A 22,727-nucleotide genomic window follows, 5' to 3' on the forward strand; every position below is an offset into this window, starting at 1 on the left:
ATCCCGGTTAGCCTCGCTCACCATCTGAGGCAACTGGGGATCTGGGACGGTTCGCTCGCAGCCAGGATGCAGAAGGCGGTGTTACTTGACTCGGCTAGGATTGTCCGCCGGTTTCTCAGCCTACAGCCCTAACCCCCGGCCGTTTGATCTCCCTGCCGGGGCGTATTCCTCCACCCGCTTATATTTATATATGTAAGTATAAGTAAATTTACTATATTATTTATATAAGTAGTTATTATAATATATGTATCTATTATGTATTGGGCGGGCGGAGTGACATTCAGTACAATAATAATAATAATAATAATAATAATAAATACTCTTTATTGTACACTACAAAGAAATGTTACAAAAAGGGAAATATACGAAGAAAGATGTACAAAGGCGGTCTTATCGCTAAGAGCGATTTCTTCCAGACAACCTTAGGGTATAGGACAGGGCATATAAAATGAGAAGCGGTAGGGAAGTGTACAAATAGTTGATAAAGAATTGGCATGGAGTTTACAAGCTATATGATATAAAAATTAGTAAATATACTACATATAACACATGCAATACACATACACATATAATACATATATATATATATATATATATATACACATAATTATACATTTATATAAACACTACATATACATTACTTCATACTTACACCATATATACTACATACACAAATACTACATAATATATTGCGAAGATGATATTTAACAGTTATTAAGGGACAAAAAATGAGCCTTTAGATATTTTTTAAAACAGAATAGAGATTGAGCTTGCCTAATAGAAAGAGGAAGATTGTTCCAAAGCTGTACAGCTTTAACAGAGAAGGAGTTTGAATAAAAGGAAGTAGTATGGGAAGGAGTTTTGAGTATTAAGGTTGAAGATGACCTGAGTGAACGCTCATGAGTGTCACAGAGAAACTCGAAGCGATTTTTTAGGTAAAGAGGAGTATCTGGGTGGAAAAGCACACAATAAAGCAAAGAGAGGATGTGAGTATTCCTGCGAAAGCGGATAGGCAGCCACTTGAGTTGATTACGAAAATCGGATACATGGTCATATTTGCGAAGACCAAATATGAACCGTATGCAGAGATTCTGGAGACGCTCAAGCTTATTTAGCTGCTCCTCGTTAAGATCTAGGTAACAAATATCAGCATAGTCAAGAATTGGTAGTAGGAGTGACTGTGCTAACGCAATTTTGGTAGACATAGGAAGGAAGTGTTGAAGCCGGCGGAGGGATCCGATAGCTGCGAATAACTTGCGACTTAACTCACTTAGTTGATGTGTCCACGAGAGGTGAATATAGAGGTCAAATATTACACCGAGGTTTTTTACTTTTTCGCTGTAATTAATCACAGTGTTATTCAAAATGACGGGTGGTATAAGTGACCAGTCAATTCGAGCTACTAGTTTTGAACTACCGATAATAATAACTTGACACTTAGAAGGATTAACGTTTAGACCATAAGATTTACTCCAACTATAAATGCTTTTTAAGTCGCTATTTAACTTATTTATGGAGGTCGGTAAGTCAACTAGTTTTCCATGGGAATAAATTTGGAGATCGTCTGCATACAGGTGGTAGGGAGAAGATATATGAGGACCGAGAGAGTTTATGAAGATAGAAAATAGAAGTGGGGACAACACGCCACCTTGTGGAACGCCGGCAACTACGTTTAGCCATTCTGAATATGAATCTTCGACACGCAAACGCTGCCGCCGTCCGCACAAGTAACTATGAAACCAGCCAATTGCCGATGGAGATATGCCAAGAGAACACAAGATAGCCAACAGTATATCAAAATCCACAGTATTAAATGCATTACTGAAGTCCAGCAGGGTCAACACCGTGAGATTTTGTTTGTCCATGGCCAATCTAATGTCGTCGGTGATTTTGACCAGAGCCGTTGCCGCACTATGACCTTTATCATCATCATCATCATCATCATCAATTCAGCCTATCGCAGTCCACTGCTGGACATTGGCCTCCCCAAGTTCGCGCCAGACATCCCGGTTTTCCGCAGTCCTCTACCAGCCTACACCGGCAATCTTACGTAGATTGTCGGTCCAGCGGGCTGGAGGACGTCCCATACTGCGTTTTTCAAGACTATTAATTGCTAGGTTATAAAAATTATTTTGTTATCAAAAGATTTTTTCACTATTTGTAGCAAAAAAATCCACTGCACATTTATTGAAATTGTTAGTGTTATAGTCACGTGTCAATTTTCTAATCGAAATACTAAAGTCAACAAATATCCTATTACTGGACAAAAACGATATCTCTTTTACGAGAGCTACACCACCATAAGTCATTGTGGGCTTGCGAATATTTTCTCTACCACGAATAAAAATCATTATCAGTTGCTTATGATAGCAATCAAGACCATCAGTTTTACGTGTTCTATTTGTTTAAATACGACATCTACTGGAAGTATTAGAAAATAGCATTATAGATAGTTGCATTATACTTTAATATAACATAACACTATATAATAAGAGCATTATTTAATATAAATGTTAGATACACATAGTACAAACTTCTTTTGTTTCACACTCTTGAAGTCTACCACGTCAACATGTTTTGTTAAAATGCAACTTTGCTACGCTGTTCTGGATGTAAATCTTAAATACACTCGCTTCGCAGACTCCCAACATTTGCATAATTCATGTGACTCAAGCTGTCTCGGGATATAAAAATTTACACTGCAGTGGAAACGAACGCCAGTTATCATGTTTTCCGTCGGCGAAGTTAAACACCGCGTAAAGTGTTATGTCAGTTAGAACACAGATAATTTTAATAGGATCTCTAGCATGTTTTTTTTTTAAATATAGAATTACTGCTACCATTTTTTTGTGATTATTTTTTTTTATATGTTTGTCACAAACATTAGATACATTTAAAAAATAAATAGACATGACTAAATGAAAGTCAATGTTAAAATATAATATAACTGGTACCTATAATATAATGGTTTTTTCGTATTGTTCTATTCTTACATTATATATTATCTATAAAAATTCTGACAACCGCTCTGACATAATGGTGAATGTGTCGTTACGGCGGTGCCTAAAGACCAGCGGTCATAGGTTCGATTTCCACTCGGAGTGGATATTTGTGTTTATACAAATATTTACTTCCGGTCTGGTTGTTAGTCCTTGTGGGTCTCGCCGCCGACCTCGGAAAGTACGTTAAGCTGTCGGTCCCGGTTGTTATCATGTGCATCTGATAGCGATCGTTACTTATAGTAGGGAATATATCCGTCAACCCGTATTAGAACAGTGAGGTGGATTAAGCTCTGATCCTTCTCCTACATGAGGAAATATGCCTATGCCCAGCAGTGGGGTATTACAGGCGGAAGAGATTCTCATTTTTATTTTATACTTTAATTAATTAAATCTTGTCTCTAGCCTCAGTCTGAGTTGTTGTGGTCCATCTCGCCTCGAAGAGTACATAACGGTTTCGTTCTCTGGTGTTATCATAAACATCGAAACATGTGAAAACGATCGTTTCTATTTATATAGATTAAATTGGAATGCTTATCACGGTTATAAACTGTTTTAGTTGAGTTTTTTTAAATTTCAAATACATTTGTTGAAGGATAGTATTTGTACGTCTACGTATATAGTGTTGTACTTTATAAATAACAAAAACGTTTTTCATTGGTCATACAAGACATATGTAATTTGTTTAGAGTACGAAATCTTCACACAGTACAAACTTATGAGGTAATACAGATAAGAAGTCAGCTAAAAAGTGTATAATGGTATGGGTCGAACCTTTAAAAATATTTTATTTTTATGACGTAGGAAGCTTTAAGATGCGTGGGATATCTAAATAATAAATTTGATTAATTAAATAGAATAAAGAAAAAACAAAGAAGCACTGAAATAGTACCTAACAATATTTTTATCTTCACAAATTTACGTTAACTTCACGTACATTGGAACAGATAGAACAGAGATTGATAGGTTTTGAATCAAATGTTCGAGAACCATTTCAAATTGTTCGCATGTATATCTTTAAAATGGTTCAGGATATTCTCGAATTTAAATTGAAAGAACTCACTCTAATACATGTAGTCGTGTAAGAATATGTATTCGTTAATTCAGTTTGCCTCCACTTTTTCACCGATTTCCAAAAAAGGAGGAAGTTCTCGATTCGATTGTATTTTTTTTTATCTAACTTTTGACTGAGTGGACCGATTTCAATTTTTTTAATCGAAAGGTGGTGCCATATCATGTAGTCCTATTTAAATTGTTTAAGATCTGCCAAGTACTTTTCGAATTATATTTAATAATGCGTATTTACTTGAATATTTTTTCATTGACTTACGCTGTATTATACCGTATACCCTTTAACTGGGTGTACCGATTTTGATGATTCTTATTTTAACCGAAAGTTGATGCTTGTCTTGTAGTATCATTTAAATTTGATCGAGGTCTGATCATTACTTTATAAGTTATCTTCCTGACCTGCATTTAACTTTACCGTTGAGTGTGAAGCGTTTATTATTATTTATTTACTTGACTATTTTTATTGTCTAGGTAGATGTATTACTTGTCGATAAGTTGTAAGTCGGTTTTTTATTCGTTTGCGAGGAAACACAATTATTTTAAGTTTTATTTTTTTCTTCAACTTTTTATTTTAGGTATAGAGCGCTTCAATAATAAATAATATAAAAATCGAGTAAAGTGCGAGTCGGATTCGCGCACAAAGGGTTCCGTACCACTGACATTGAGGTAAAATATTTAGACAATTATTTTTGTCTAAATATTTTTTTTATTATAATTTTATTATTTATTATTAAAGTAAATATACAATTTAGTAGTTTGCGAATACTTCAAGTGCCTATCTGTTACCATTTATTGATATCGAGCAAAAATAAGTAAAAAAATGGCGTTTTTTCTTTAATTACTTACTTCTTTGATTAACTTTAATAAGGCATAGTATATTATTCATAGTAGAAGCAGTGAGAAATTATACAAAAATTATATTATAGAATAGGTTTACAACAGACTGTTTCGCATTTGGAAATGTGAAAAGGAAGTACAAAAGTTGTCTTGAAGCATAGCGAACTGTATACTCTTAATTATAAAAACACCCTTGCGTAGTCAGACATTAATAGCCGTTATTTTTTACTTTAAGACCCGTCCACTATCTGAATACAAAAACGAGAGAATAATTAAAATTAAACCTTAGTAAAGAAACTAACTATTGCTACTTTATTCACGAGTTTTTTTTTTCAAATAACTCCTGGCGTTTAGAAATGTTAGTTTTTTTTACACATAAAAGGAGCTTAAAAAGTTTTATATTAAAACTCTTTATTTAATAATTTAAAACGTCTCTCGTTGAACTCGTCGTTGGCTACAACTTTTTGCTTTTAAGCGGCTTGTTAAGGAAAAAGAAACTTGTTGTATATAAAATAAAAATAAATGGCGAGTAAATGTTGCTTAAATTTAGAGTAGCTGCTAAGTTGTGAACGAAGAGTCGGGTATAAAATGTAGCTGAAATATAACTTTTGCATATTTCAGAAAGGAATTTGACCCATTCAGTCGTGCTCGCTCGCTCTGCTCTCGTAAGGAATTTTGTCAAAGTACGTCCAGTGACAAATATTCTGTGATTTTCTACGAGACGACAAAACGCAAACGATGCTATTTTGTTAATAATAATAAACTTAAAATGTTTTATTTGTTTAATTATATTTTTCCACACAAATATTATACACGTAATTACACACGTTCACGGTCAGTCTTTGCTATGCTATATATCACTTCAAAAAGTGTATTTTAAAAAATGATTATTATGTGACTGTGAGTGATGAATAACTAGCATAACTTTCAATACAGAGGTAATACTTCTCTATTGTAATATCGTTAAATAAACAAACCTTTGATGTAATTCTAAAGTTTGTTTTTAGTTCAAAATGTTTATAAATTATGGTAGAAAATCTGACGTTTACTAAAATCTTTCATGATAAAAGACTACTCGTTTAAGATGTAGTTTGGCATTAGATGACCCGTCTTTGCTATGGTGACGTACGTATTATCGAAGGTTCGATTTTCAATTGTAGAGAATATTTATATTTGTGAAAACACATGATAAAACATAAAATGTTCTACAAGTTTTTCTATTCATATTCTTTATTCATCTTTTAATCGAGTTCCAAAAAGAAGGTGGTTCTCAATTCGTCTATATTTTTTTGTATGGTACCACACATTTTGGTAATTCTGTTTTTATTCGAAAACTAAGTGCTTGTTATACGGTCTGATTTAAATTAGAGGAATATTTGAGTAGTTTTTGAATTATCTCTAATAATGCCTATTTAATTGACTATTTTTTCCACTACTTACAATAATTGTTCTACTTTACGATTTTATAAGTTGTCGATGTCAATTGAATTCCAACAATTTCCAACAGTTTCCAAAAAATCTTTATGAAACAATCCAGGTACAATATATAACGTAATAAATACGCAGTTAAGCGATATGTAAATGAGTAACATTACAATTGAGTTAAACCCGATTGTCCTTTTCAACCAGTTTCCTCGACGATACGCTTACAGTTAGTGAAAATAGAAAAGTATTAAAAGACTTCCTTATGTTATTTCAAACATTGTATTGAGTAAATTCGATTTGGTTGACGAAATTCGATCACGTAGAAAGCGGGGGAAATATATTGAGAAACAAAACTAGCCGATACAGTTATTTCTTTACATCTAGCGCGTGACACTATATTTTTGCATTGTAGTCCCTACTTTATAAGCAATAAGAACTAAGCGAATATCGCTTTAGATTCTTGTAAGCTTGAGTACCTGGTCTTGATAAATCTTTAAAGCGCGCCGTCACTCCAACCTTCATTGGAATTTTGTCAAAGTCGCTTCAGTGCGTGCTCGGCAAAGGTACGATACGTCTTCATGTAAAATTGTGGTTTAAGGTTACATACAACCTACGATAAGGCTGGTATAATATTGGTATTTTATTTATAGGATATATAATTTATAGGATATAGGATATATGGCATGATAACATTGATCCATACACATTACTAAAATAAATTATATAAGTTATTATGTTGTTGTTACCGTTAATTGTGACTATTTTTCGCTTCAGAGTCAGAGGTTCAATCCCCACTCCGGATTTGGGTGTTATATTTTATATGTATTTTGAACTTATTAAAAAAATATTACAAGGTTGTATATCTGTCGGCTCGTACTTCAAACTTAGGCACTAATTTGTTTGAATCGGAGTGAATATTTTTATTTGTATAAATATCTTTTTCCAGTTTGGATGTCTGTGGTCTTTCATTGTGAGTGGGTGTCACTATTCTTGTGGGTCTCACCGCCATACTTCGGAGAGCAAATTAAGCTATCGGTCCCAGTTGTATACCCAATAATGGGATGTAATAGACTGAATCGTAAATCCTGAGGAACATACAACTATTTATTTCTTATTTACATTTATAAGCTTACTATTTTTTAATTGAGCTCTATAATATACTTCACACTTTCTCGTAAACTTGCAGTGCTTTAATTATAAAAACTTAATATATAAACATAATATATTTACTAATAAGAATATTCTGATATTGTATATGATGTACATATTCTAATGCAAAACCTTATTGTTAAAGTTTCAATTTAACCCAATTTGCACCGTAAACCGTTCGCCGCAACTGTCTGTGCAGGAATGACTTTGTAACTCAATATCAAATAGCTTAATATAATCTATAATAATCTTGCTCTAGTTATAATAACATAATACCAGACAGAAACTAGTTTCGAAAGCATTGCTTGTTATATATCCCTAGAGGCAGTATAAAGCGATAACTTAGCTTCTTGTTTTCCCACGCGACACTCTATTGACCTTATTTTCATTAGCTTTATTTTTGATCATAGAAAGAATTTGTACCGGAGACAATGCCTGTTCTGTTATTTTTTCTACACAATTTTTTGTTTGTTATCCACGTACAAGAATGTTGTATTGAGTTCAGATTATATTTTTTCTAGCTCAAAATTGACATTGATTAATAAATATATAAAAATATATACAAATATATAAAGGTATATATATCTTTGTATCAATTATTTCCTTTACAAGTATTAATCAAGCAACGGATATCTCTCGCGTAGAAGAATGAACAAGTAATGTTCCAGTCCATGTTCTTACGACTATTGTGCTAACGTCAGTTTATTTACGATATATTATAAAACAAGGGATTTTGACTGATTACTTTGATACGTAATATAATATTGTAAAATTTTATTCATAGTTAATTTTAATTTATTATTTTCTTGTAGTATCAGTGTAGTTTAAGTGCATTTATTTAGCGTTTCAAATTAAAAAATACTTTATTCAATTAGGTTTCAAAAGCATCTTTAAAGCGTCATTATGTAAATCAAATTTTTAATCGTCTTAATCAATTAATTATAGTTAAAAGCGAAACTCCCACTGAATCGAAATGTACATTCTGCAGAGAAGAATCGGCAAAAGACTCCGCAGTTGCTCTTTAAAAAAACTGTGTTTTATTATAATAGCAACATACTTTAATATAACAATTAAAAGTTTTAGTGCAAAAAACTTTTATTTACACTAATTATTATATAACCCGGTAAAAATTGCTGCTGACTTGTATTTTTGATTATTTCTTTACGGTTGTTCTAGACGGGTCATCTCTCTGTCGTGATCCCGCCGGATATAGCAGACGACGATGGGTCTGAAGCAGGGGCGCCGGAAGGTGGTTCCGTAGAGCTTCGATGTACAGCGACTGGAGTACCAGAACCAACCATCTCGTGGAAGCGCACTGGAAGACGAAATATTGTGTTCCGTGATGACAATGGAAAAGAAGTTAAAGGTGAATAATACATTTTATATTAGTAACTTATGTCTAATATTATTTCAAAGTCATTACAATGATTACACAGATCTGCAATGAAAAAGTTTTTGAGGCATTATACGAAACATGTAAATGTTGTCTGACTCTTTGTTGCAAATATTTTTTTTTATCTGTCACGTTAAAGTTTTTTAAGTAGTATATTGTGAAATCAATTTTCCAAACATAGTTTACCTATGTCAAATAACTTCATAGCGGTTAATTAGCATTTTTATGCATTTAATAACGAGGGTATACAAAATTTTAGAGTTACATTGGTGAATGGGATAGTAGAGCAAGAAATGTAATTTGAAGAAAATCTGATTAGCGTATTAGAACAAAATTGAAAGTTGAGGTTCATCTTCTTCTTTATGGTTAGTAATGGTGCTATAATAGTGGCAAATGAGCACAGATGATTTCGCAAATGTCATGTAGAAAAAGTTGCAGTAAAAAATGTCATCAAACCGACTTTGATAGACCTCAATAAAGTAATACTTTCACCACTTCACATCAAATTTGGTTTAATCACACAGTTTGTTAAGGCATTACCCCTAGTTGGCAACACTTTCAAGTCCCTATGTAAGAGCGATTTTACCTATCTTATCTGACGCTAAGTTAAAAGAAGGAATATTCACGGGACCTGACACCAGAATATTGTTGAAGGATGCAAATTTTAGAAAAAATGATGACATAATCAGAATAAAACGCTTAGTAAGGCTTTGACAATGTGGTTTCAAAGTTCTCAGAAATCATGATTATAAAAGTATTGTCCAAAAAATGTTGAACGCCTATAAAAACTTATATGTGGTTAAAAATTAATTATTTGAAGTGTCATGTTTTCCCAAAAACAGTAAAGAGCAAGGCGAAAGGTTCCATCAAGATTTAAGGAGATGGATAGAAGGTATCAAGGCCGCTTAGACGTTACTATGTGGACTATTATTGTGTGATATGTATAGATGAAGTAAAAATACATAAACGAAAACCAACAAAAGGCTTTTTTTTTCAAATAAAAAGCGTCGTTATCGGTTCTTTTGTTTCGCATTTTGACTATTTTATATTTTATTTAAATTAATGTTAAAAATAAAAAAGTACATTAAAATTTTAAACGGACGTGTATCCAAATACTATATATACCACCTAAAATCTGGCAAGTGTGACGTGATGTGTACCATGTGAATACGGCTTTACATTATTTTTAAAACAATTAAAAAATATATAAATAGCATTAGTAAAAAACATTTCAAAAAATAATTTCGCTGAGCTGTTGTTGAATCACATTAGGATTACCTATCACACTGAATATTTAATCACATCGAAATATACGAGTCAGAATATGTTAAATGATGCTTATCGTATAAAATCAATTTCCTTTCAAAATTTTAAAACTTCTGTCATAAGTGGCTTATGCTGGGCGTTCTCCTTATTATTGTTTTTTGCACAGTACCATTTACAAATTTAATAACAAAATGATTTTTTAGCACTAGCTAATTAACATTTATTGATATTAATCAATAATAGGGATTCTAGCCTATAACTAACACTTACAAGTATTATAAATTTTATCTGCTTATCTGAAGCTACTAGGTACTATACTCTATAGATACATGTATGGTACAGACATAATTATGTATGGTATAACTGAGGTAGGGCACAGCAGGAAATTTCCTGCTCAAAATATGGAGCAGCCCGACTGTGATAGCACCTGGACCTTACAGAAGATCACAGCTAAATAATACTGTTTTGAAACAGTGTTGTGTTCCTTTTGGTGAGTAAGGTGATCAGAGCTCCTGGGGAAAACTGGGGATAGGGTCAGCAACGCGCTTGCGATGCTTTTGGTTTTACAGACGTCTATTAAGCTAGGGTAATCGCTTACCATACGGTGAGCTGTAAGCTTATTTGCCGATCTAGTGATATAAAAAAGTAATATATATATATATATATATATATATATATATATATATATATATATATATATATATATAATTATACTTATTGTTCTTTTTAGTAGAAATCTTAAACAAAGATCATATTTGTGTTTGTGTAAAACAAGAAATTTATTTATTTAATCGACTTCAAAAAATGAGGGATTTTATTGAATTGTTTAAATTATTTGTTAAATTTAATATTATTTGTATACAAAAATCTGTAGGTAGATGTAAAATTTGTGACCAACTTAACTAAAGCATTGGGTTCACTGTAATGTTAGTTTTAAGTTTTTTATGCCTAAATAAATAAATAAATAAAATATAAAAAAAAATTTGATGTATGTTCGGGGATAACTTCGTCGTTTATAAACCGATGTTGATAATTCTTTTTTTTGTTGGAAAAGAGATATCTTAAACGTGGTACCATGATAAGGAAACCAGGATCTGATGATGGGATCCCAGAGAAATCGAGGGAAACCCTCGAAAATCCGCATAACTTTTTACTTTGTGTACCGATTTTGATGATTTTTCAATTCAATCGAAAGCCGATGTTTATCAAATGGTCACATTTAAATTCCATCAAGATTTGATTACAATTTTTAGTGTAATCTTTGATAATGCGTATTTACTTGACAATTTTTTCGTCCACCTACGTTGTATTACTTGTCGATGTAATTGAAGTCAGTTTTTTTTTCGTTTGCTAGCAAACACAATTATATTATTACGTTTTTACAAAGTTTAGTATTTGAACTACATTATGATTATAATATTCCCTTACCTAAAACGAGCCAAACAACATTTAAAGCCTTTACTTAAACAGATTTTCTTACGATCTGAATGTAAAAATATTTCTGTCATCACGACACACGTTACATTATTCTTTTCTGACAATAAAATAAACAAAAAGGTTCTAACTTAAGAAAACCACGAAATATAATTATATACTTTAACATTTAATCGTTAAAACTTAGTTTCTATAACTATAAGTCAATACTTTTAGTTTTCACAAATGTTTAAACAACCATACACGATCAATATATTGTTCTAAAATATGTATTAAATATCCTCAACTCGTTTTTCTGAATATGTCATTTACCTGCTGGAATCGAATGTGACAATAATGAAAAAGTGAAAACGGACATTCATCAATTTTCCCCTCATCTTATGTCTAATCTATCAATCATAAATTCATATTAAAAGTAGAAATAAAGAATGTCAATTTCAATTCAATTCATATCGCTTTATTCTATTAAGTGATAAAAAAGAAACAAGAGTAATTTTGCATTCAAAGGATGCTTGGAGCGGGCGCAGGTGCTCTTGCGGTTAAAACATTGGAGTTTTATAGGATTTATTAAGATATCGAGTTATTATATTGGAAAGAAAGCTAAAATGTAAAATTAACCTTGAGACAGGTTTGAATAATGTCAAAGTAAAATTAATGTATCGCTCGCTATGTGGCATATAACGAAGAGGCAATTTCGTGCGTAGCGTGGAATTTACGTATTTCACCCGTCTCTTGTTATATCGTATTTATTTGCCACTTTTTTTAATTTAAGGGATTAACATTGGGGACAACAAGGGAGGAAAATTGAATCATTATAGGATTTATTAAGATATCTAGTTATTATATTGGAATGGACGCTCAAATTGTAAAATAAACCTTGAGATAGATTTGAATAATATCGAAGTAAAATTAATGTATCGCGCGCTATGTGGCATATAGCGAAGAGACAATTTAGTGGGTAGCGTGGAGTTTACATATTTCACCCGTCTCTTGTTATATTGAATTTATTTGCCACTTTTTTAATTTAAGGGATCAAGTTTCCCTTGACATTTTGATTGGTATTCATTTCCTTGAAAAAGAACGTTCTCAAAGAACTCAATTACAGTTTAAACAAAGTGATGTAACAATCGGGGTTTCGGTCAGGAAATTAAATGGACGGCTAAGTGAAAATCAGCCTGACGAAGTTGTTATCTTTTATAGTTGTGATGGCATTCCCGGTGAGAATAAGAGGTGAAAAGACAAGAGTTTAAAGTGATTACCAGGATGGTTATATGAGCATATACACGAGCCGTTGTTTTAATAGCTTTCTTTTTTGCACTGTAATCTACGCTTTATTGCCTGAACTTAAGGTACAAATTGGGTTGAGGCTAGTAGGTACATTTAAAACCTTTTCAGGCGGCTGTTTAACGAATTTGACCTGTTTTATTTAAGCCATTAAGCGTAAATAAAAGACTTGCGGTCGTGGGTAAACAGAGGGTGAATGTAATAGTTACGGAGTGGAGGGATGTTGCCTTAGTATTAATTGGACATGTTATACACGCATCAACAAATAAGGATTGCTATTTCAACTGTTGATTTTCACTTATGTTTAACAATAAACATCTTATTTGCTTAGCCTGTCAAAACTTGCTCATATATAAGGTTTATTTTTTTAAAATATATTTCAAGTTAACATGCATATCTAGTACACGATTCGGTGTATAATTAATCAAACGGAGAAGCGTGTATGATTAGTTAATTACAATGAGTTATCTCTCGACGTGGACGCAATGATGTTGGACGGTTGACAGCTTTAAGTTGTTTAACTTAGTTATTAGAAAACGTCACGATTTAATTTTTTATTTATTTTATTTATTTATATTCCACAATAAATTTCATTTTTAATGGATAAAATGAAATTTGTTGTAGACTGTAGTTTAGCAATTATTAGCGTTATTGTTTTTTTTTTTGTTTTGTTGTTATGGTAAATTATTCTAAGTTCTTCTACTGTCTTAATATGTACTCTTATCACTTGTACTCTTGTCTGCTTGTATGATGATTTTTCGATGATTTTTAAATGGGGACCGTTGTCATGTTTGGATTAGTTTCTGGACAATGTGCCTTCAAATATTTTCTTACTACAATAGTAAAGGACACAAACCTGGAAAGTAGACTATGTGAATTTCCGTTTAGGGTCTAGAAATCTCTACCATAACAACTCTAACAAACTAAACGTCCTGATTCCCTCCCCTCTCCATTATTGTACAACCAAACGCTCTGCGTTACGCCACCCTTAAATGGTTGACATTCCCCCTATACGCACTAAGCGATTTACTAGTACTTCCTTGATCCGTATGGCCGAAAAATGGAACTCTCTACCAGCGTCTGTGTTTCCGGAAAACTATAACCTAAGGATCTTTAAGTCGCGAGTGAATAGGTTACTTCTAGGTAAGTGCGCTCCATATTAGACCGCATTTTCACTTATTATCAGGTGAAATAGTGGTCAAACGCAAGCCTATCATTGTATAAAAAAAAAACAACGGAAACAGTCTTAAAAATGTGTCAGACAGTTCATTGTTCAGCAATACTACGGGAGAAGGTTTGGAGCAAAATCTACCAATCCACTTCACTTCAGGCTTTTTGGGTAATTTTTCTACAAAGAATAACGAACGATATGTCATAAAACGGTCATTATTTGCTGAAACCCGACTGAAACTCTTACAATTTCTCAATTAATTTATATTGAATAGATTTTACGGTACAATAAGTTAAAGTCAAATAAAACTATTCTCTCAAGAAAACGTTTCGTTTCAGTAAAATCGGAAAACAATTAACCCGAGTGAAATAATGACGGTAAATTGTTAAATCGTGGGTGGGCGAATCGAGTAACAAGTTGCCAACGACGTGTAGTGTTCCAACTTTATAACCCGTTAATAAAACACAATTCCATGCAGGGGCCTCTGACATTATACGTTTACGTCACATATTCACATAACTTGTAATTCTTATTGTTTTATTTATAAAGGCTATATTAGTGTAAAAATATTTATCCATAAACTTTTGCCCACCGTACGTAACGCAGTATTTTATGTCTGCACCCGAGATTTAGGATCGAGGTCGTATGCCATAATAAAGTTATAAATTGTTTCCATTTAAATTTAATTTGACAGCTAACGCTAAACGGTGAATTGCTCGGGTAATGTTTTGATTAAAGTACGTCAGATTAGCGCTGCTTAATTAAGAGGAATTTAGTAAATTACTGAAATTTATATTAATATGCGCATATACATGGTTGACTTGTGTCAGTTTTGATCACACTAAAGCTTACAACTTATTCAAACGTCAAAGAAAGGTTTTATTTCGGATATATGTATGTATGTATGTTGTAATATTAATACGTTTCTAAATGATAATTGAATTGAAATATGGAAAATTATAGTGCTTTTAAGTAGTAGTGTGTTCTTGTGGTGAGTAAGGTGACCAGAGCTCTGGGGTAGGGTCAGGGTGTTACAGACGTCAGAATTTTTATTGTGGACTCGTTTTAACTTACAGTGGTTTCCGATTTTTTTTTTGTTAATATTATAAAATCGTATTAACTACGTATAGCTACCTGATTTTAAAAGTAGTTTATAAACGTTAACGTTTTCAAACTACTTTTAAGCGTTCAATAATAAATCAATGTTTTTAAGCGTTCAAAGAATATAGCCACCCCCTCTCTTCCCGTTGGTGTCGTAAGAGGCGACTAAGAGATAACACAGTTCTACTACTACCTTGGAACTTAAAAAGCCGACCGATGGCGGGATAAACCATCCAACTGTTGGCTTTGAAATACACAGGCCGAAGACGGGCAGCAGTGTCTTCGGTGCGACAAAGCCAGCCCTGCGGTCACCAACCCGCCTGCCCAGCGTGGTGACTATGGGCAAAACACATGACTTCACGCCATTTTTGGCGTGAACTTGTGGAGGCAGTGGACTGTGATAGGCTGAAATGATTATGATGCTGATGATGAATGATGTAATCGTAGTTTACGTAACGCTAGCTAGCTAATGATTTTTATCGAGTTATATACACAAGTACATATATTTTTTACTTCTTTTTAATTTTTTCGTATTGTTCTATTCTTACATTATATATCTATACAAATACTGATGACCGCTCTAGTGTAATGGTGCGAGTGCCATGTTGGCGGGATCTAAATATCAGCGGTCGCGGGTTCGATTCCTGCTGGAAGTTGATATTTATGTTTCTACAGACTTGTTTCTAGTCTGGTTGTCTGACCTTATGGGTTCCCATCGTGCATCAGAGAACAAGTCAAGCTGTCGGTCTCGGTTGTTATCAAATACACCTGATAGCTAATGTTACTCAGAGTAGATAATATATCCGCTAACTCGCAGTGGAGCAGCGTGGTGGATTGATGGAAGCTGTGATCCTTCTCCTACGTGGGAAAAGAGGCTTTTAGCAGTGGGATTTTACAGGCTAAATTGATCGATTTGACAAATACTATAAAGACAAAATATTTGCTTTTTATTAATTCACAAAGATCACCTGTACATCTCTATTATTTGTTATAATATACTTTAGGCCAGGTTCACAAGAAGCTTAGAGCAGAAAAATTACTGATTATAAATTTATCAACCAAATCAAATATTACTATTACGATTCAAAAACAAATTTTTATTAATTGAATTACTATAAGGCTGGTACAATACTTGCTGCAATGTACTATTGGAACTGTTGCAAAGGTTGGTTTCAAATTTTTTATGACTTGTGTGTTTTTGGTAATATCGATTTTTTTTAATGTATATTACTGTTCCTGTCATTTTTTTACTTAGTTTTTTTTTCTAATGATTTGTATTTACTTGTCATTCATTATTATTTCTATATAATTGTGTTTATCTTTTTGTCTAAAAACTGTCTGTCTAATTTGTGTGATGTTCCAAATAAACGTGTTTCTTTCTTTCTGTTTTACAGCACATTGCATCTATAGTACCTAATGTTTTTTTTTTTTTTTTAATTAAATATAGCTTTGGCGAACTATAGCTAAGTAATAGCCAGCACGGTATCGGGTATCAAAAGGCTCGTTTAAGTAAATTACTCTGGAGTAGTTTACATCTGGCGTACATTGGTTTGGCAACGCCTCACCGTTGTTGGCGCTTTGCGCTAACGCGGTTTTTCCTTTATAGCACGGTTATAAATGCATAAATTATGAACTATTCGGCAATTTCTGTGTAAAAATTGCAACGAAAAATTAAACATAATATAAATTATGGGAGTGTGAATTTATGTATGTCTTTGTGAGGTTCGAGAAAATATTCAGCTTTTTTTAAAACACTAGCTTTTATCGCTGCTTTGCTCGTGACGGTCTAGATTTTAAGGGCGAAGAGTATCTAGATTTGTCTAAACCTCAAGACTTTTAAAGTTTCAGTTCCAAAAAAATAATTAATAGAAGAAATTAAAAACGCGTTAATGTTTTTTAATGTTTTATTGGTAAAGGTTTTTGGGATATATTCTTTTTTATTTTGATTCGTACTTACCCTGATCAAAGTGGTCAAAGTACATGTCGATTAAGCAGTCGTTTATCTTCAAATATAATGTTATAACAAAAATCTTTGTTATTCACATTAAACACGTTTTAATTTCGCACACACACAAATAATGTGTCAATGTTATATAATTTATTTTTTATTTAAATATGCTAGCTATATTTGTATAGTTAATGTATTTGTATCCAGAAAAACTAACAACAAAATGCAAATTAAACGAAAACTTTCATAACGACTAAAGTTCAAGGAATTTTCAAAAGTACTAAAACATACTATTATAACGAAATATGTAATTGATGTTAATATAAATACATATATATACATATATATAAATACATATATGTATAAATATAAGTACAAAAGATTGAAAAATTACAAATGAAATGAAAACCTACTAATAACTCCAAAAACACACACAAAGTTAAGGCTTACTTTTAATCTTATCAAACAATAACAAAAAGCGCTGACAACAAAAAAATTGGTTGTCTGTAAAGTCGGTTTACGGATGATAGTTTTACGTGATAACGTCATAAAGAAACATTGATGAAAAATTGCATACTTTTATAATTTGAATTGAATTATTAATTATCGCTGAATTATTTTGAACTGCTGGCTATAACGTCACGCGAGAAGAGAGATAAATGTGTCAAAAGCCAATGCTTGGGCCGACTATCGCTTGTTCCGTGCTCTCGCTTGCACGCTCAGGCTCAAGCGGAACGTGACACTTTCGTGCGTGCAGCCGATGTTCATCGATTTATAAGATGTTATCATGTCAAAAATAAACAAATACACAGTGACAGTTGACAATAACAAATTGACATTTGCATTTACATCTTTCTACAATTTATTTTACGTCATTTCAGTAGTGGCGGCGCTACACGACAATAGATTTTTAAATTCCCACTATAATAAAAGGATTAAACAGTAAAATCTGACCTTCAACTTGTAATACACACATATTAAAGTAAAATTAGGGCAAATATGTTATGTATGTATGATGTTAAAATTTAGGAAAAGCTTTAACTCCAAAATAGGATAAAGGACTTTTTGGCACACAGAATGAATAAGATGTAATTTGAAGTAGATGTATATCTTCATATTTCGAATTAAATATTCAAAGTAATTTTCATTTTAAGTTATAAATTTTTTGATATTAATCGGGCAACGTATTTACAAGTAATAAATAATCGTAACAGGTGTTTATGATGATTGTGTAACTCAATTTTGGTTGAAGAATTTATTTAGCGTTAATTTATCTCATTCAAATTGCTAATTTACGTTTGCATATGACTCGAAATTAAAGTTTAATTGTATGTTTTGACCCATGAAATGTTATAACGTGCATAAAAGTGAATAAATATGGATTTTTTATTTTATTTTATTGTATCAGTATGTAATTGCAAATATCATTTAGTTTGTGTCACTTATTAGCTTTGATAACAAAGAAATATTGTAGTTTTGGAAAGAAACCTTTAACTTATAAATTGTTTTGATAAGTAACTTAAGATTAATTTAACTGATTAGTTAATCAGAATATTAGCCCAAACATTTGAAAATAATTATATTGTAGAACAAGTGATTTAGATAGTACAATTATAGCACAGACAGCATTATGTGTTCGATCACCGAATATGGAACACATTTGTATTGGGCCATACAGATGATTGCCATTCTCAGAGCGTTTGTACTTGTCTTATGTGTGTGTTTCCGGATCTCCGACGCGGGAGTAAGTCCTAGTGGTGGTTGTTGAGTGTAAGGCGTTAAAGATTTATATGCTAGCAACTATATGCTAAAGAACTGCGAATATTAAAAGAAAGTCACACTTCACACAAACATAATACAAAATATTACAAGAGACTAGAGGTAGGGATTGAACCTACAACCTAGGAGAGGAGATCAGGATCACTGCCAACTGCGCCAACGTTGTCGTTGGCTAGTCGAACGATGAATATATTTCTTGCCTGAAAACAACATAGATCAATAATATTCAATTACACTGTTATATATAAATAAGCCCACAATTTTGCTTGTTTATCGAAAACCATTTCGCTTAATCAGCCTTCCAATAAATAACTCTTTACGACAGTACAAATAATAACTCTTAGGGACCATTCACATTATAGTGCCGGTGTGGGTAATATCACAGTGTGTTTTTGGTTTAGTTTCGGTTTCTCGATTGTGTAAATTACTCTTTATATATGAAGTATTGTAAACAATTTCGATTTACTTACGAAATTATAAGGCCATCCTGATCGAATTTAGAGTAAATGGTGGTATTTGATATATGATAGTTTTTGTATTGTTTTAGCAGTATCACAGTTGATAAAAAATTTATTTTTCTACATCATAGCGCCGACATTAGTAGAATTCACGAACACGAATCCGTAGGATTTGGTTCGTGAACGGTTTCGACTAAATAACATCGATATTCTCGACTAAATTACTCTAATGGATAATTAAATATTTTAATAAATGCAATAACACTACCTAACGCATGGTGATAAAAAAACTAAAGCTTCCCTATAAAGTCGTTCTAAACTAGGACAACTGCACCCTTAGGTTTAAAACTTTAGATTATAGTTATTATTTGCTTGATAAAAAGGGTTTTAACAATATTTATTTTGTCTAGTAATGGAATACATGGGTTCAACGCTCGCGCTGAAAGATCTCAAACGGACAGATATGGGCACGTACTGGTGCATCGCTGCTAACGGAATACCTCCGACCAAGAGTCGGCGTTACGAGGTGTCTGTGTATTGTAAGTATCTTAAATGACTTTATTATTTTATTTATTTTATGCATTACTATAATTTTATATTTTGTGTTTTAATTAGACTGAGATATTTAGTGAAATTAGTAATATTATGAACAATTTGTTTCGTACATATGCCTGTTTAATTTAATAATATAATTAATGGTTAGGAATAATGAAAAAGTTTTTAAAGAACCCTGAATGACAAATTTTAACTATATGTACGTACATATATATGAAGTATTATTATTGTTATTGACACGTAATTTTAAAGTTTTCAAATATGATAAACAAATTTAACAAACATTATGATAATACATACAACCTTTCTATATATTATTCACCGACTGGTAACATTATCTTTTTAGTTATAGTTTAGATATAAATGACAATATTATCTTAATGTATAATATTTGCATTAATTGCACATATATAACGCAGTTATCTAATAACAATTCACGTATTTGTACACAGTTGAACCGATAGTTCGGGCAGCCAGCCTTGTTCTGTGGCGCGCCATGGATATGCAAGTTACTCTGCAGTGCTATGTTGAAGCTTCGTCGAAGTCGCTCACTATGTGGCAGCGAGGAAAATCGCAAGCAGGTAATTGTTTTAGTTCTGTTTACTTAACAATTAATTATTGATAAATTTAACTTGCTCAATATACTTATTACATTTAACGTATCAAAATGACAAGTTTTGAATTAAATTTGAGATAAAACGAAAATATTTATTTCGCAATAAGCTGATTATACACACTTACCGAAAATCTATAATTCAATAAAAGTAAAAGAGTCATAGTAGCAAATAAACAAATTATTTTAAAATTGGTACAATTTAACATTAGGTACGTAACAAACTACCATTACCCAGTGTTATGGAATAATTTTAAGTCAATATTTATTATTTTGCTCTAATCTCTTGTATTTGATTAAATATTAGAACAAATGACGTTACCTAATGTCTCTAGTGTTGGTTCATAGAAGAAAAAAAAAACTCAGAAATTTGAATAGGTCAAATGTATTCGAGACTAGCTGGTTTGCGAAACAGTAAGCATTTTAGACTACCCTCCTCATACCCAAAATCATGTTATTTTTTTTCGTTAAGTAAATTGTAATTTTAAGTATATTATCTTTAAATACAGGTATAATCTGATTAAATTAAAAAAAAATAAATAAATAAAATAAAAACTTAGCATCGTAATACAAATTTATAGCCAGGCATTAAGGTTGTTTATTGGTTGTTTTTTTTTAGATATCGCACGTTCAACGAAACTAAATACACATATTTCAATATAGCCCCCCCCCTCTCGTGATATTTCGTAATGCTTTTCTGATCCCCCTCCCCCTTTTGAGCCTCACGTGATTAATGGACGACGCTTAGTTTAAAATTAGATGCCTAAATTATTACATGTCTCTGTTGTTAATAGTATAGCTAGATAAAACATGTAGCATATACATCATCTTTTAAATCTTGTTAAAATTTTATAAATACTTAGTTTCGTGTCACAATATAATATTTATACATCTAATAATTAGATTATTAATTCGACTGATATAATGTAATATGAAACATGTTTCATAATTTAACTTACTCCAAATAACAATTAATTCGTAACTTTGTGAGTATATATTTCGAGACGAAAACAATTACTTCCGTATTTCCATAAAAACTCTTTCTATAAAACGTGTTTTGTGACATGTTAAGTAAATAACGATAAAATTAGAATAGTGATAATATAGAACATTTATAAAAGTGTAAAAATGTGATTGATATGATGTAATATATATTTCGTAGGTGCCAAGTTACTGAACAGTTCGGACTACATAATATCCGAGGACTCTCTGAACGAGTACGCGATGCGCATGAACTTGACGATAAACCGCCTCAAGAAAAATGACTTCGGGGAGTACACTTGCTCCGCGTCAAATGCATACGGGAGAGCTAATGCCACCATCGTACTAAAAGGTTTGTCGAAATTTATATTCCAAGCGTATAGTTAATTTTATGAACTATTTATCATTTTAATAAGTGATATATAATAATATTTATTCTCTAAAAGTTAGTTACTTTTTAGAAGTTTATTAAAATTATATCGTTTCCATTTTCAACAGAAACACCGCGAAAGACTACCACGACCACAACGACGACAACGACCACTACTACAACAACAACAGAGCGACCGACAACAACACTCGCGACAACAACAAAATCGCCGAAGAGACATTTTAAGAAGCAGCAAGATTGGAATCAGAACACCCTCGATGTTGAATCACACGGAGTCAACGCTTACAATATTTACAATTTAAACCCATACGGACACACAAACACTAGCCATAACGAATATGCTCAAAGAACTGAAAGGCAGAAAGTACGGCCGTCTGGACCGCCTCCACATTACGTCGTTTACAACAAAGGAACTCCTGATAGCATTTACAACAATCCCGCTGTTGTTGTTATCACAGTAATAGCTGTGCTCATTGTGTAAACGAAAAATAATTTATATATATATTAGTATTAGGTGATAAAAAATGGCTGTTGAATTTTTAGATTGTAATGTAACGGGGGTTGTTGTAAGCGATCTAATTTGTATTACCCAATGTTGACATTGTTATGTAAATTGTAATTGAAGTCAGTCGTTAATATTAAGTAGTTAGTAAAGGCTTTAAACTAAGTGTAAATTTTAACAAACACTAGGATGGCTACACACTGACTCAAATTATTATACGTTAAATTTTTATCATCATCATTTGGTAAATATCAAAATAATCATATCAATACTACGGTATCGTATTTTTTCTTCAATTAATACTCTTTTTAAATAAGTCTATGAATATTTAAATCTAAATATTTTGGGATGACTGTGTAAGAAAAAAATC

General features: G+C 32.1%; 1 protein-coding gene across 1 annotated transcript in view; it reads left to right on the forward strand.

Annotated features, from left to right (window-relative positions):
- The window catches only part of LOC123658058 (lachesin-like), a 57,747-nt gene extending 35,411 nt beyond the window's left edge, over window positions 1–22,336 (forward strand). The window contains exons 4-8 of the mRNA XM_045593541.1: window positions 8,658–8,847; window positions 19,726–19,854; window positions 20,323–20,451; window positions 21,646–21,816; window positions 21,963–22,336. Coding sequence (XP_045449497.1) covers window positions 8,658–8,847; window positions 19,726–19,854; window positions 20,323–20,451; window positions 21,646–21,816; window positions 21,963–22,336 — 993 coding nt within the window. The remainder of the gene's footprint in view (window positions 1–8,657; window positions 8,848–19,725; window positions 19,855–20,322; window positions 20,452–21,645; window positions 21,817–21,962) is intronic.
- The last annotated feature ends 391 nt before the right edge of the window (window positions 22,337–22,727 follow it).

The sequence above is a fragment of the Melitaea cinxia genome, chromosome 11 (assembly GCF_905220565.1).
Source record: "Melitaea cinxia chromosome 11, ilMelCinx1.1, whole genome shotgun sequence".
NCBI lineage: Eukaryota > Metazoa > Arthropoda > Insecta > Lepidoptera > Nymphalidae > Melitaea > Melitaea cinxia.